Source organism: Vitis vinifera, chromosome 3 (genome assembly GCF_030704535.1).
Source record: "Vitis vinifera cultivar Pinot Noir 40024 chromosome 3, ASM3070453v1".
NCBI classification, from domain to species: Eukaryota; Viridiplantae; Streptophyta; class Magnoliopsida; order Vitales; family Vitaceae; genus Vitis; species Vitis vinifera.
The window spans coordinates 7,347,507-7,364,339 of record NC_081807.1 but is presented as its reverse complement, the minus strand read 5'-3'; the positions used below and the strand labels follow the sequence as shown (position 1 = coordinate 7,364,339).

General features: G+C 35.2%; 1 protein-coding gene across 2 annotated transcripts; it reads right to left on the bottom strand.

Annotated features, from left to right (window-relative positions):
• Positions 1-637: 637 nt before the first annotated feature.
• LOC100249733 (adenylyl-sulfate kinase 3) lies at positions 638-15,650 on the bottom strand. Of its 2 annotated transcripts, XM_002265482.4 has the most exons (7): positions 15,116-15,650; positions 12,199-12,339; positions 6,864-7,013; positions 6,536-6,654; positions 6,078-6,162; positions 2,077-2,123; positions 638-1,036 (listed from the first exon to the last, which is right to left on the bottom strand). In XM_002265482.4, exons 1-7 carry the CDS (start codon positions 15,399-15,401, stop codon positions 938-940), a joined length of 927 nt encoding a protein of 308 aa, XP_002265518.1. In that variant the 5' UTR covers positions 15,402-15,650; the 3' UTR covers positions 638-937. The 2 variants fall into 2 exon arrangements, with proteins under 2 accessions (XP_002265518.1, XP_010647917.1); XM_010649615.3 differs by lacking the exon at positions 12,199-12,339 and having other exon boundaries at positions 15,116-15,634.
• Between the last annotated feature and the right edge of the window lie 1,183 nt (positions 15,651-16,833).

Below are 16,833 nucleotides of genomic sequence, written 5' to 3'. Positions count from 1 at the left end.
CAAACATTCATTTATTTATATTTTTTTGGCCCTTAAAGATTTTTAAAAATATTATTATCTTATACATTTAGCAAGATTATTAAATTAATATACAAACCCGAATTAGAATAAAAAGATTTTATTATTTAGGCGAAATTATTAATTTATCAAACATTCATTTATCGAGATTTTATTGTCTATGGAAACACATTGTTCCTCCTTACTCCATACATTTTATGCCTACATGTAACATATCGGTCTAAAATTAATATTAAAATATACATGTATAATTCCAAATGGACAACCCCATGTCATATGAAGAAAATAAAAGTAAGTTGATTAAATAAATATAATATAAAATATAGCATAATAAATGAGATAATATATTTTATCTCATGTTTAATCGGTGATGAAATGATATTAGTCATTTTCATCATTTATCATATCTTATATTCAATTAAATATGGGATAAGTAACGAGATATATTTGTCTTATCCATTTTTTTATATTCCCTTACATGGATATGATATTTTATGTCATAAACATCCAAGCCCAGTTGGATTAATTAATTACCTTCAATGATGATGATGCAGATGAGGATGAAGATGGTGATGACCATAAGAAAAGTATTTTTCCTTTACAAGTGCTACACAAGAAAAAGCACAAATGGAAAGCTTTATTCCCTCAATAATAATAATACAAATATTTTCAGCAATTCTGAAACAAACCCAAAAAAAAAAACCTAAAAGCAAAAGAAGGAAAGAACATCATACACACATTACTTACAAAGGGGAATAGAAGAGTGAGGATGCATTAATTAATTGATCAATTAACTAATGCAAGGATTAAAGCACGGTCTCAGGAAGCCAGCACTCTTCTCTTTATTGCAGTTGTTATGTGCCTTCTTCTTGCCAGCACTATTGTCTGATCAAACAGCTTGATAAGCCAGGAAGATGGTCTATGCCTGAAGGTACCCATTCTCCTCCAAGTAATGTATCACTTTCTCAGCCATGTCTCTAGGGGAGGTACAGACCTCTTCACTATGTTTTAGTACTATCTGAGGAGAGAAAAAAATTCACTTAGTTCACATTTTAAAATTGGAGTTTATAAATAAAAAATCAAAAAACAAAAATGGGAATTCAAAACACGATGGAGAAAACCAGTAGTAGTGACAATACTTGCTATTTACTGTAAGTAATACTTTTTTCTGTTAGTATTATGTCTATTGAATGAAGTCTATGGTCAGATTTTTCCTAGAAAAGATGAAGGAAAGCCATAAAAATAAAAGCTATGAAGCAAATGATGCATTAATGTAAACTTGTTCCATGCAGAGGGGTGGTTAGTAGCCTGAAGATGAATCCTGCCTAGTGAGGGCATGTAGTTGATAGATGGAAAAGGATCCTTGAAGTGATAATTAAGGTCAGAAGGCATAGATATGAGATTACTTGGCGGACTCTTCCTTTTACTTTGATTCTGTCAAAGCCCTTAATTCTATTTTGCCCCTTAAGCTTAGAGTGACAGTCTGAACTTGGTGTTGGAAAGGCAGTTAAATGAATGTGAGGGTTCAATCTCAAAAAATCTTGGGGATGTCATCAAGAAGGCAGGGAAGAGTCTTGTCCATTGGCAAGGGTGCTAGGTTGAGCTTCCATGTAATGAAGTTTGCCCTCTTTTCAGAGAATTGGAGTTAGCAGGGAGTGGAGCCTTAGTGGGAGTGTAGTATTGGTTGTCATTAAGGGATTTGTAACTCGGTTTTTCTTGGCCATAAACTTTTGAAAATGTCCAACCTTTAGTGTTGGAGTGTTTCCTACGAGAGTCTAGTACAACCTTTGTTTCAGAAAGAGTACCATGTTGAGGTTACATTCAGCTATAATGTTTAGCGCCTTTTTCCTGACAAAAAAAGCACATTTAATAACTTTATATGACCCCTTCTGGAAATTAGAAATCACCCTGCCTTAAGTGGCTTCAAAAGACATCCAGAAATCATGATGTGCACTGTCCTCATGTAAGATGCAAGTGTATATGAATTTTATGCAAGTGCAAAAGAATTTTCATGCATATCAAAGGGATTCACTTCTTCACAAGTAAACATATTCATACCTCACAATTTAATGGTGGCTCATATGGATCATGAATCCCTGTAAAACCTGCAAAGAAACACTAAACTTAGATCTGAACAAGTTTGCTAAACAAATCCTACTAGAAAAACATATGGAAAGGGTTCTAATACTATGGTCTTATTGGTGCATGTTGTGCACCAAAGCACCACAAAACTGTAGTAAGATACATTTACACAAGTAAAAAAGGCACTCATTACATACCAAGAATACAGAAAGCTGATATTAGAATCTTGTCTTGACATAGTTTTAAAATGCATGCCCTTCTTTGTTTTTATTTTTTTATTTTTTTATTCTTTTCCTTTTTTCTATAGGCAAATGGAAGCAAAGATAAAGAGCACCAGGAAAAACAGGGGGTGCAACCCTAGTACAATGGGAGTTTATATAGAGCACAAAAAGAAAAGGAAAGAGAAAAAGGAAAAACACACACACAGAACAACATAAAAGCCAGCACTGAGAAACAACACCATTACTTCCTATCTATTAGACAAGCCCTCAATGAAATCTATCAAGGAGAGATCAAACCCCCAGGGGACCCCCTAGCCCAACCAAAAAATGATTCCAGGAATAAGTCCTTCAGCATCTGATCTGAGTGCTACACTACGCTGAAAATTCTGCTGTTGCATTCTTTCCATATACACCAAAATAAACAAAGGGGAGCATGTTCCATCTTTTTCTTTGCCTTTTTTGCATTCTTCTACCCTACCCTGCTAAAAGAATCTCTCTGATGGTCTTTGGGAATACCTACTGATAACCAAACAAAGCAAGCTTGGTCCCAAAGCATACAGACTTTGGCACCATAAATCAGAATCCATGTTTTAAAAGGCTATTGAGGCTTATGCCTTGAGGCTTGTCCCAAGGTGAGGCTCTACAAATTAGCCTTGAAGCTATAGCCTCAGTTAGAGTAATTGAGGCTTAAGCCTCACCCTATCAAGGCTTATAGCTTTGAGGCTATAGCCTCAAGGTTGTTGAGGCCTAAGCCTCAAATATCTAAAGGGTTTTCAACCTTTATGGGCTTTTGGAATATATTTTATAAAAGGTTCAAGCCTAAAATATTCAATGAGTTTTAATGGGTTCTTTCATCTAGTGCTTTTGTGGACTTCTAATATAGATTTTATGAATTTTCTATTGGGTCCCTACTTGGTTAAACCTTTTACAAAATAAGGGCTTACTTGACTTTCAATTAACTGTTTAAACATAACGGAATTGTCGATTGTCCTAGTGGTTGATCTCATATAGAATCTAATTCTTGATATAAAAAAGGAAAAAGAAAAAAAGATATCACTACAATTGGTGGACATAGAAGGAAGGGCGGATATTAAAACCAAAGGAGAGGGAAATAAAGCAATTGGATGTGATTATATTCTTTGAAGGATCCTAGTAATAGTAATAATAATGTTGAAAATTATTTGGTAAAACCATGAGAGAGAGTTAAATTTTATGTCCAAAAAATAAACTAAATTAGAACTATTAACAATGAAAAATAATTAATTTTATTATTATGAAGTTTGTGTCTTTTTTATTATTTGATTTTATTGTGACTTTATGATTTTTTTTTTTAAATAATTTTCTATTGTTTATTTGTTTAAGTTGAGGCCTACGCCTCACCTTATTTAGGCAAAACGCCTCAAGGCCGCCTTTAACCTTTTTTTCGATAGGTAAAAGGAGATTGTATTAGTTTTAAAAAGTATACATGATGTATACAAAGCAACCAAAAACCAAAACATGTGAATACACAAAAACAAGCAACTGCACCCTATAAAGGGTTTAGCCAATTCACAAAATCTAACAGTGATATAGAACCTCCCCATGTACAATCTAATCCAATCCCAAAAAATATGCAAAAAGGAACTTTGAATTGTTTGGTCCAAACTTTCACAACTTTCAAAGATTCTCCTATTTCTCTCCCTCCAAACAGACCAAAAAAGGCATAAAGGAGCAACTTTCCAAGCCTTTTTTTTTTTTTTCCAATGAAGGAGCCACCCCAACTCAAGAGCACCCCTCGCACCCTATCAAGACCACCTTTTAACCTTCTAAAACATTGATCAGAATGTGACAAGTTGATTCCTCCCTGCACCTACACAGACAGCATCTATTAGCCAACTGCCATCCCCTCTTCATAAGCAGATCAACCATTAAAATCCTCTCCCAAACAACTTCCCAAAATAAAATATACACCCTTAGCAGGGGTCCAGAATTCCATATCTCTTTACCTGGAAACTTCTTGGAGATTTCAGCACAAGGGAAGAATAGTAAGACTTGACAGAGAAGCTCCCATTCTTCACTCCCCTCCCTCCACACCAATCTTTCTTTCATGTGAACCTTGGACAGTCACCGAGTGAATAAGCTTAAAAAAATTGTTTAATTCCTCCAACTCCCAATCATGAAAGCACCTATGAAAGCAAGAGTTCCAAAAATCACACCCATCCTCCCCTATACAAGGACTCACCACTCCACCTATCTAAAGAGAACTTGGTTTTAATCCCATTTCCAACAAAGATGCCATTCTGTGCCAGAACTCACTCCACCCACTTGTAAAATCCGTCTAAAGCCCCATGCCAAAAGGTTCTCCTACCTCTTTGGAGCTCTATCAATCATTATCTTGCCAAACTTGACAACAATTGCAATCCTTCTTAAACCAAGCCTCCCCAAGTTCTTTTCCTTACAAAGAGTGTCTCACTTCACATTATGCATCTTTTTTCCTGAAAGCTTATCGCCCCATGAAGTTTCTTTGAATTTTGTCAACCAATTTTTCAATGGCTAAAATAGATAGAATCTGCTTCTTCCAAGAGGCCAATTCCACCAATCTCTATTAAAGCCCTCATTCACCAGATTCCAAGTAGCCCGAGATTTGAAGGGGGCTCCCTAGGGCAGGCACCCCACCTTACAACCCAAAACAGCAGCCTACCTCTCAACATTGGCTATCTCCCCTATTAGAATGAGCTCACTCTTCTGCAAAATTAACTTTCAAGCTAGAGATCATTTCAAAGCAAAGAAGCACCCACCTTAAATGCACAAGCTGATCAGCACTCACTTCACAAAGATGAGAGTGTCATCCACAAAGAGATGAGAAACCTATATATCCACTCTCCCGCTAACCCCAACTTTCAAGCCATTGGAAATGCATGCAATGCACTTTAACATGCACCACCTCCAAAACTTTAATCAAGATCCCTGAGAAAATTACAACAAGTAATGATTTTTCATGCTTAAGATGTATTTAGGTGCATAGGAGCAACCATTTTTCCATTACCCACATCAAGAGCCTTCTTATTTTCTCAATCACAAGTAGCAGTCTCCCCATTCGCTAAGAGAAGCTAAGGACACTAGGAAGATGGAGCCTGGCAACAATTACAGGGTTCTGAATCTTCTTAGAACATAATATTCCAGAATTCAAGAATTGGTTGAGAACCCAACTTCCTTACACTATTAAAGGACATATTTGGAATAGGTAAAACAAATACATACCTCAAGATCTGGCTCATATGTGACAATGCATTGAGATGGAGATGAGATAGGTGGCTCCAAGTTTGATTTCAGAATTCAAGAATTACACAAGAACTCAGTTTCTTCACAACATTAAAAGACAGAGCCTTTGAGGCCTGGCTCAAGTGGTAAAGGGTTGGGGTGGGTTTGTGGGAGAGGTTCCAGGTTCAAGAGCATTTTCGAGGAAAATGAGGAAGACTAGGGCAACAGAAAAGCATTTAGAGGAGGATGAAGAAGAGTGGGCCAAGGAGAAGATGAGGATAATGATGAACCCTTTTACAACTATTGAGGAGGGGATAATTTTTGGATTATAAAATGTCATATTGTCCACAAGTAATTCATGATACAAGCAACAAAATTGGAAAATCTTAAATCAAAAGTTTGTGCAGGCAACAATGCGTATTAACAATTTAGGATATAATCAGCTGGGTAACTTCACAAGATAACTGTTGAATAAACAAGATTCAAAATGGCAGTGTGAAGGTTTCTACGAAATACCTTGAATTTTCCCTGCACGTGCAAGCTTATACAGACCCTTTGGGTCCCTCGCTTCACAGACTTGGAGTGGCACATCCATGAACACCTGTCACATTAAAGCATTATTAGGTGTAATAAGTGACTTTACTCTTATGTTGGGTTCATAGTTCTCTCTCTCTCTCTCTCTATCTATCTATCTATCTATCTATCTAGGTTTTCCTGCACATACAAGCTTATACAGACTCTTTGGGTCCCTTGCTTCACAGACTTGGAGTGGCACACCATGAACACCTGTCACATTAAAGCATTATTGGGCTCATAGTTCTCTCTCTCTCTCTCTCCCTCCCTCCCTCCCTCTATCTATCTATCCATCCATCTATCTCTTTCTTTCTTTTTCTATTTTTTTTACTTTGGTAAACAACTGGAATAGAACCTATGGCTCACTGCATAAATATTTCATTCAAGGGAGGAGCCTCAACCTCGATAAAACTTCCTTCCGGTACAAGTGCACGACAGGCATCCCTATCCCTTCTGTAGGGAGAAATCAGGCTGGCAATGCAAATAAGTCCAGCATCTGCAAACAGCTTGGCTACCTCTCCTGAAATAAATAGGAAACTGAATATTTTAATATATATATATAGATGCTATTAAAAAAATTCAGACCACCATAATCTAAAAAAATGTTTTCCTGAAAGTTAAGCTTCAAATAAAACCAGAGTCAATGTCCCAATTAACAAATAAAATGGTATAGCAACAAATTCTTTTAAGAGATAAATCCATTGGCATAGCCAGTAGAACAAAACTTACCAACCCTTCGTATATTTTCAGCACGATCCTCTGCTTTAAAACTAAGGTCACGGTTTAGGCCATGCCTGACATTGTCCCCATCAAGAATGTAAGACAACTTTCCTCTGCTGTATAAGCTTTGACTCAAAGCACATGCCACAGAGCTCTTCCCTAAAATTGGATTTCAGAAAGTATGAAAACAACAAAAAGAAATAGTAAATTCAACCAAAGAACACTATTTCTTTGTAAGAAAAAGAATCTTAGCTTGGATTTTTTTTTCTTTACCCACAACACAAATGACCCATAAAAAAGGCACTAATCAAGTGGCACATTCTTCCTGGACCTAAGAGAGTGTATTCCCACTGTTACTGATTTCTAGGATAGGCTATGTCTTAATTCTAACTAGAGTTCAAAACCCAATAAATGTCTCCATTTTCTATTCATATAAATCATGGAAAGAATTATTGTCAAACAACAAAAGAAATATGACAAGCAAAAGACTAATTTAACAAATATGGAAAGTGGTATGGCTAAGAAACACTTCAAGCAAGAAAAAATAAATGAGAAGAGAGAAAAATAACCAAAAAATGCTACTAAATGATCAACCTAAAAACATTAAAAGAAGTTCCAAGTAAGGTCCCAAGGTACAATTTAACTAACAGGCTACTGTAGTTCCTGAAAATATTAAAAAATATACTCCATCATTTGAGAGTGCTGCTGATTTGGTGAAATATGTCTTATTCGATTAATAGTCCTACCTAGCTTGAGGTTAATTGTGAATAAGATGAATAAAAGCATCAATTTGAAATACTATATTGAGACATCAACTTCGAAAATAACTATATTTATAGTGTCGACATATTTAAAAGGGTGATTTTCCATTCTATCTACATATGATGGCAGTGAAAGAAAGAAAGACTGTCAGGTGCGTCTGATAAAAAAAGGTGTGCATCAGGTGAATACGGCACATAATCTTCTGTATTTCAATTTCTTAAAATTTCAAGGCTGTAATATGGAAGGGCATAGTTTTTCATTTTCTACGAATTTTCTTCTTGTTATGGAGTGCATGAGGTAGCATTGAGCGTGTTAGTCATGTGTGTCATGTGTGTCTGATAAAAAAGGTGCATCAGGTGCATAAGGCACATAATCTTCCATACCACAATTTCTTAAAATTTCCAGGCTGAAATATGGAAGGGCATAATTTTCAATTGTCTATAAATTTTCTTCTTGTTATGGAGTGGATGAGGCAGTATTGAGTGTGTTAGTCATGACACAAGCATCCAACTCAGGTTAAAAAATGTTCTTTAGCTTTATCTATGACTCCAGATGCATCTATGTCATCTAATTGTCCTTATTCTTCTCTCATAACACAAGATTGGAGTTGGCTTTCCATAATTACAAGTGCAATCAACTGCAGATGAGCAAAGTTTGCACCACCTCTCACAAGGTCCAAAAGACATCATGGATTCATCATACTAATTTGCTATTGAAATGATGATTTTTTTACCACATGTTCTCATCTTCTTGTTAGTCTTTTTATGATCAATCAAGTAGTATGTTTAAGCCGCAACTGAGAACCACATGCTGCCTCTATGCCTCAATTAGTCTAATGTAATTATTCTTTCCCAAACTTTTTTCCACATAAATAAAAAATTTAGGGGAAAAAAAAAAAGAACCACCACCAACTTTGGCAATGCACAAGAACTCATATAGTAGACATGGGAAACCATGATAGGAGCAAAGGCAAGAGTGTCATAAAGACCTAGAAACTGGAAAACCTTTAGATTTCAAACAGGTGAATCACTCTCCACATTTACATGCTGAAGTAAATTAAATCCAGAAAACTCCCTATCCAATTCCCAATCATGGAATCTCCAGATAAAACTCAGGCATCCATAACCCAAGGCCTGCCTACCTCATAACAACAAGCATCCAACTTGTGTTTGGAAAGAGATCTAGATAACAAAAAAGTGAGCATATTTCAAGAAATATTCCTCCTGCACAGCAGAAAAAATAAAATGATCAATGCCAAATAATGATTGGACCTTTAACCCATCAAGCCAAGTGTACCTCCCCATTCCAATAGGAATACTTGGCAACTGAAATTTATTAATGAACTAGGAAACCTTCTCATAACCAAAGAATTCCTTGAAAAGTTTCACCTCTCATGTGGAAATCTCACCACATTTAACTCCTTCAATGCACCATAAATCATTTGATAAAAACTTAAACAGCTCCTAATGCTTCCCAAAAATCCCTCCTCTCAAATCATCTCATCAGCCCATACAAAGTCATTTAAACAAAGACATCCTCAATTTTCTTCTTTGATATGCAAATGATATGGAGTTAGATTAAAAAAGGAGTGCGCCCTAGCACAAGGAAGCATATAAGGAGTGCCAATGGGTAAAAAGGAAAGAAAAAAAGGGTGTACAGAAGCTAAAGGGTTTCCCAACCTAGTCCTGATCTAATCATGTCAAGCCCCCAATGAATCATAGACCAATCAAAAAGGGCTTTTAGGAATAACTTTTCCATCGTCTGGTGAGAATCGCTTCCTATCCAAAGATTCTGTCATCATGTTCAGTACAAATGTGCTTATAAAAATAAAAAATAAAAAAAAAATCAGTACAAATGCACCAAAATGGAAATGTAGGGGCCAATCTCCACGCCCTTCTGCACCACTTTCCCACACCTCTATGGTGCCAACCTAAAAGTAATTTTCTAACAATTCTAGGGAACGCCCACTACAACTCAAACAATGAAAGGAGGCTCCAAAGAATTTCAGCCTTTAAAAATGGATTAGGATGTGACTCATTGACTTTTCACTATCCTTGCACAAGCAGCACCTATTTACCAAATGGCTACCCTGCCTCATGCGCTGATCACCATAATTCTATTTTTTCCCAAGCAAAAATGCATGCCCATAGTCCTATACCTTCTCTTTTGGGACTGAGCTCTAGGAAGCTAAGGAAGAGTAGCAAGGGGATGGGATGGGGATGTGAGAGGTTCCAGGTTCTAGTTCCAACAGTACTCCAAAAAATAAATTTTAGCTATCCAAAAAATCAGTCTTTGCACCTCTCCATGCTAATCTTTCTTCCATGTCACTGATTGAATATGCACAGGAACACCACCCATCGACTCCATCTCCGAACCATTAAGTCTCCTCAGAAAACATGGACCATAGTCATCCTTATTCTAGAATAGGAAACCAAAAATGTCCCTACCATTAAAGAGACACAACTCTCATCTCCCATAAAAACATCATCCCAAATGTCACACCCCTGGTATCAAGGACAAATATCCGAAAAAAATAATTCACAACTACTTAAGACAAATCACATTAGCTTGTGCCTCCATAAGAAAGATTTAATCGACTCCCCTTTATTCAAATTGTTAATATTGTCTATAAATAAATAAAAAAAATTAAAAAAAAAAAAAACCACCACCAAAATGATCACAAGTTGTGTACATGCACAAATTGCAGGTAGGGAGGACAGGCTCCTTAGGCCCTGAAATGAAATCCTCTCCCATTCTGCACTGGTACATTAGACCACCTATCCAAACCGATAATCATCTATCTTTTCAGGTTCTATGTTTCACTTCCAATTGGAAGCTGCATATCAAAAAAAAAAAAAAAAAATAGAATTGTTAATATCCCTCATATTTCAAGATAATATTCTGAGCTTATAATAGAAAAAAAATTCATAGGATTCTTGGATTAAAAAAAAAAATACTAAAAACAATTTTAGACACTTTCTAATAAAAAAATTTTGCTAATTTTTAAAATTTCTTTTGAATTTTTTAAGAACTTTTGAAATTAGAACAGCACTTTCTAAAACAACTTATAGTTGGATCTCAACTGAGAAAAACAACTTCCTCTTAAATATTTGAACTCAATCTTTGAGAAGTTAAACAGTCTCCTCAAACAACTTGAATTCAAAAAGAAATAATCCACACTAAGGCCAGCACATTGATTCTCCCCAACCTACAGAAAGCCCAGTTCACACAAACTTTAATCTTAGAGCATAGAAGTTGGGATCAGCAAAATATAATCATCACATTGGCGTGAATTCCATACCATGTCTTAACTACATGACACAGTATAAATTCCTTTAAAAATAGATTAGCAACTTTCTATGGCCATATTCGGCAGGATTTGAGCAATAAGCTATGACTAGTATAAAAGTTTATCCCATATATCTCTTTTTCTTTTATCAGAAACACAGCATTTTCATTAAAATGGATATTCCATATATCTCATTGAAACGGTAATTGGCAGAATTTCCTATAAAAGCTTTCCAATTCTTTTCTTGACAACCTTGGCCTTTTAAACTTTTAAATGGTAGCATTCACCAATGCCAAGAAGCATAAGTTTCTCCCAAGTACATCAGTGTCCATATGGCAAGTACCTAAACAAGCTACTAGCTGTCAGCACATAAAAAGATAGAAGGAAAACAGTATGTAAATAAGTAGTAGCAAGTGCTAAAAAGTATACAAAACTATTGTTCATAGTTTCCAAGAGAAATCAAATCCGAGAAAAACAATTCTTTTAATTTTTTGTGTTAATTGCTTATCATGTATTTTAAGGTTAGAAATTGATCATAAAAGAAAGAGAGAGAGAGTAAATAATGCTACATGAAAAAGCTACGATCTTGTTGTCAAAGGCAGAAATGAAATTTCAAAGTTAAATAAATATATTTTTGCAATGAATAGAGGGAATTGTTTCTTAAATAATTTGAAGGTTGACATTGAAAGTAATAGTGATTTGTGAATTTAAACTTTTACTTAATATATAAGGATTTTTTTTTTTTCCTTTTGTGTTCAGTGGGGGAGGGAATGATGACAAACATTTCCATGTTGGAACTTTAGAAATGACACATAACGACATACATATGAACAACATATACAAGTATATATATGCCTGATTAGAATTTGAAACTAAAAATCATATCTAAAATTCAGAAAAAATTTTATTTATTTTTTATTTTGTGATGAACCTATGCATTAAGCTCATATTTTGTCAAATTGAACTTTCAAAACTTTAGTGTTCAATGCTTTCATATGGTATGACAAAGTTTAACTCTTTAAATCCAACTACCTTCAATAAAATTGGTAACATATTTCTCTACTTCATGCTTCTAATTTATATGCATGCATATTTTTCTATTTATTTTTCATTATATAAAAATACTTACGATAAATAATATGGAAAAAAATTTTAAAAAAAATTATAAAAGATGAAATTTCTGAGTTAACAACTATGGGAAATAAAGCACAACTGATTTGAGATACACAAGCTAAGCCTCAAAGTTAATTGTCAATCCAAGGAGAGAATGCATCGGAATTGACAATGACAAACCTGAACCACTGAGACCTGTGATCCATATGACACATCCTTTCTGTTTAAGTAACTTCTGTCTTTCAACCTTATCTACTGGACATCCATGCCACATAATGTTTGTTGAATTTCCAATGGTAGCCAATTGGCTGACAGTCCTCCCTAAATAACAAACCATATTAGAAAGCTGGAGAATCCAAGTAACAAAAAACTACAAGCTAGACATATGGGCATTTACAGCTTTATTGACCCAGCAAGCTAGATATACGGGCATTTATAGTTTCATTGACCCTGAAAAATTCATATATCAAGAGTTTCATTTCTATAAATCCTGAGAAGGTGGTTCAGGTTGGATGGGAATGAGAAATGATATCAGTTTGCCTAGCCAACTGAAATGTTTAGATGGATCAAAAAAATAAACTATGAATTAACAACTGGAAACTACTAATATATAAATTTATTAAAATAAATCAATTATAAATTTATAAGAATAGAATTAATAAAAATATTGATAAGCCCAATGCCATGCTTAAACCACTGTTTCCTTTTATGCTGACCAGTTGTCATTATCAGTTCTGATGATCAGCTGCATCAATTTCAGGTGTCCTAATGATGATGGAAAAATGGTAATTTTTATTCAATTTATAGCTTCTTTGAATTCAGTGGGCCCCCCAGAAAAAAAGAATTAATAAATAAAAGTGAGTTTATAAGTTATAGTTTAATTTAGCAAAAGAATAAAATGTCCTAGCCTGGAAACAACCTCACATTCCTTTCCTTCACAATTGTTTTAGAAAAAGCTCCCAATTCAAATATTAAATTTATGCACAAGTTTTCATAAATGATGACATTTTCATTTCTCTTCTATTTCAGAATTTTCTGCACCAAGAGAGAAATGCAAATATCATCATTTATTTAGGTTGGATTCACATTTTTGCCTGACTCTAATTTCTGCCACTGGAAAACTCTTTTCCATTGAAAGGATGTCTGCAATTCTCAAGCTCTCAAAGTTTGTCACTCTACTCATTGCAATTAATTGCTCTCTCTCTCTCTCTCTCTCTCTACCCTTCTTCTTTTGGGGGGCAGGGATCATATGAATACGCAGAACCTACCTTAAATGATGGCTAATAATTCAAGTAATGATTGGGTCTGATCTAAAGCTCAAACTCAAAAGGGAAAGGAATATGAACTGAGAAGTTATTTGATGAAGTCCCATCCTCGCTTTTTTATTTTCATTTGTTGGGTGCGGGTGCTCTAGTAAACTCACCTATACATGGGTTATGCCCCTTTGTTAGGTGTGCCTTTTAATCTAATCTCTCATTTACCTTATCAAAAATACTAAAATAAAAACATGAAAACTCTCAGGAGAATCAATTTCAATAATTGGACAACCCAAGTGGGCATTTTTAAGGCTACATCATTCAAATGAACATAAATCAGGAGGTGTGATTCTCTGTTCTCAGCTCAGGTTGATTTAGCAGACCCAACTGAGGATCTAGAGAATTAAACCGAATGCCAAACTAGCAATCTCAAACCAATTATCTTGCCTGAGAACTGAACTGACACTAGACATTTTACCTGTGAGTACACAGCCAGCCCTTTCTGCTTAAGTTGCGTGGTCTATGTTGGAGTTATCCAACTACTCACATAGAAATTAAATCTAATTTAATGAACATGGATATGAATATATAGATTTTTATCTTGGGGTAGGTAGGCTTACTGAATCCAAGGGACATAGAAACATGAAGATAATGTGTGTGTGTGAGAGAGAGAGAGAGAAAGGCTCTTGGAATATCCTAATTTATCAAAACCTTGCTGCCAATTCCATGCATAACCCCTTTTTTTTTCTCAAATTTCAAATTACATTACTAATTGTTTTACAGATGGGTTATTCAACATTCCAATTGTTTGGAATTTGCATGCCAAATCCAAGAAACATATCTATTTAATCCAACAGTAATTTGCTCCTCTCTTCTGTGATACAGGCCAAAACTTCCACCAATGGTTAATAATTTGTTACAACTGAAGCACATACAAAATCACACCTAATCCATCAGGCATATAAATCTAAACCAAAAAGGGTCAAAATTAGCTGGACCATTCCATTCATTCACATTTAACAATAGAATCTCAATTAGCCCTTTATCAATCATATGCTAGTTCTTTACTGTAACCCTAGATCCATCTAAATTCGCTCTAAACCCTTTTCAAAACCCACTGCAGTGGTTCTAACAGATACATGGATTGAGGGGTCAACATTAGCTATGTTTTCTTTGATGAAGCAAGTTTTCAGCATCCATGCGGAATACTTTTAGTTGTTAACCTCAAAAAAATACATACACTTAGCATTGCCTAATCTAGAGAGCTTCAGTCTGCCAAAACTGGTATCATAACAAGAATTTCATTCCCAAAAGTTTAGTAATTTACTGCCTACTTTGCATCTATAGCAACGAAGTATGCTAAAGATATTTCTATCAAGAAAAACATAAAAATTTAAAGTAAAATATGTACGAGTACATCAAAACTATTATCAAAATAAATATCTAAAATAGCAGGGTTGGTCCAAGGCCTAATGGTCCTATCCTTCAACAGACGAGCAATAAAAAGGAAAAATATTCTCCATCACAAAAAAAAAAAAAAAATTAAAGTCCATTAAACCTGTGAAATTTGGTTGCTAAGAAGGCTGGAGGTAATAAAAGAAATAAATAAAAATTGCAGATTTTACATTTTCTACCAATTGACTCAGGAGAAACCGAAAGTCAACCCATGACTCTCGCCCAATTATGTATAGATAAAATCCCAAACGACATAACATAATAGGCTTTAATTCTCTTTTTCCTTCTCCGCTTTCTCTTTCACCTTCCTCCAGCTTCTTGCTGGCCAAACAGATCAGAAAAAAAAATCATCACAAAACTAAACTTCCCCAGAAACAAGAAAATACCTGAAACTGTGACATGACCATTGGTGGACTTCTCAACCAAATCAGATCCATCCTTCCCTAAATCTCCAACATTATAAACCTTCTCATTCACACACGCCATTTGCAACCTCTCCATGGCCACAACAGACCAGAAGCCCTTGGATCTCACAGGAGTTACAACACCAACGCTCAAACCAGTCCTTTTATCACTCCCTGAATCCCAAAACCCTAGCTTCGGCAAAACCGGCGGTGACTCCAGTCGCAGCGACCAAAACCCTAGCGGAGATCGGCCAAAGACCGCGATCATATCTCGATCGACCAGAAAAATGAAAAATTGGTGTCCGAATTACGAGAGTGATGAATTGAATTGCTGAAGTACCGAGAAATTGGAGGTTAAGAAAGGGGTTGGCCCCCGTGACGTTGGGTAAACGACGCCGTATCGCGGCGACCGTTATTTTTTGAAAGGGGTGAATCATCATGATCATGAATCTTTGGTCCTTCCAACCCGCCCTTAGGCTTTCGGGTTTTCCAAGATTATGTGATGAAATAAAATTTTAAATTAATAACACGTTATGTGTGCAATTAATTTATTTTTTATTTTAAAATTATTAAATTCAAAAAAAAAAAATATATATATATATATATATATATATATATATATATATATATATATATTAAAGCATGGTAAATACCAAACAGGACAAATTTTTTATTTCTAATTTTTATTTTAATGTTCGATATTTGAAAATGTGATAAAAAATTATCGTAAATTAAAATTCCCGATAAAAGAAAATTTGATTTTTATAAATATCTTATTTTAAAAAAATAATACAAATACATTAATATTATAAATGAAAATAAAATTGATTACTCAGTCCCATCCCCTTTCATAGTAGAATGGTGTAACCCGGTTTTGGGCTTGGGATCCAATTTCGAGTCTAGCTTGCTCATCATGATGACCCGACCCATATTCAACAGTTTGATTGGGTGGAGGGTGTATGGATAGACACGAGCATCGGATATGGTTTGGTTGGTGATCTGTACAATAATGCAGGGCTAAACTTGGATTATTGCGAGCCATTAATGCAACATGTTTACTTGCGTGGGCCTATAAGTGCAATAATCGCGGCAGAGGATTATTCAGTTGTCTCTTTTGTTGTGTTTTTCCATTTCCAATATGGATGAGGATAATCACCAACTACAGTCGCAAATCATTTTTACCATTTTGATTATATTTCTTACTATTTGGGGGTTTTTTTTTTTCTTTATGGTTTTTGGGTTTTCTCTTATTCGGCTATAGGGGCTCCTCTCCACGTATCCCTTTTTCAACATGGACACCTTGACCATCTAACACAAATATGCAACTCATTTGGATCATTCAGTCCAGACCAAGACCAGTTTCATCTGGCACCAGGTATGAGAAAGCTCATTTCCCCTACAAGGCCACACGGCAAGGAGAATCCGAATCCTAAAATGGGAAAGATTGTTCAGTCAAGTTTTCAAGACCTACTAGCATACGTGATCATTTACGCCTAACACGTGAACGATTAAGGTGACTTTATTTAACCCACAAGTTCATGTCAATTAATTGCTATACATAAACTCAGATTGACAAGCTGAGAGAACATGCGGCTACATGGTCCAAGATCATGGTATGCCAGTTGATGACATCTGTCAGCCACCCAATCGCTTGCATGACAATCATCATTTCAAAAGAAAATCAAAGTGCTTCATGCTCT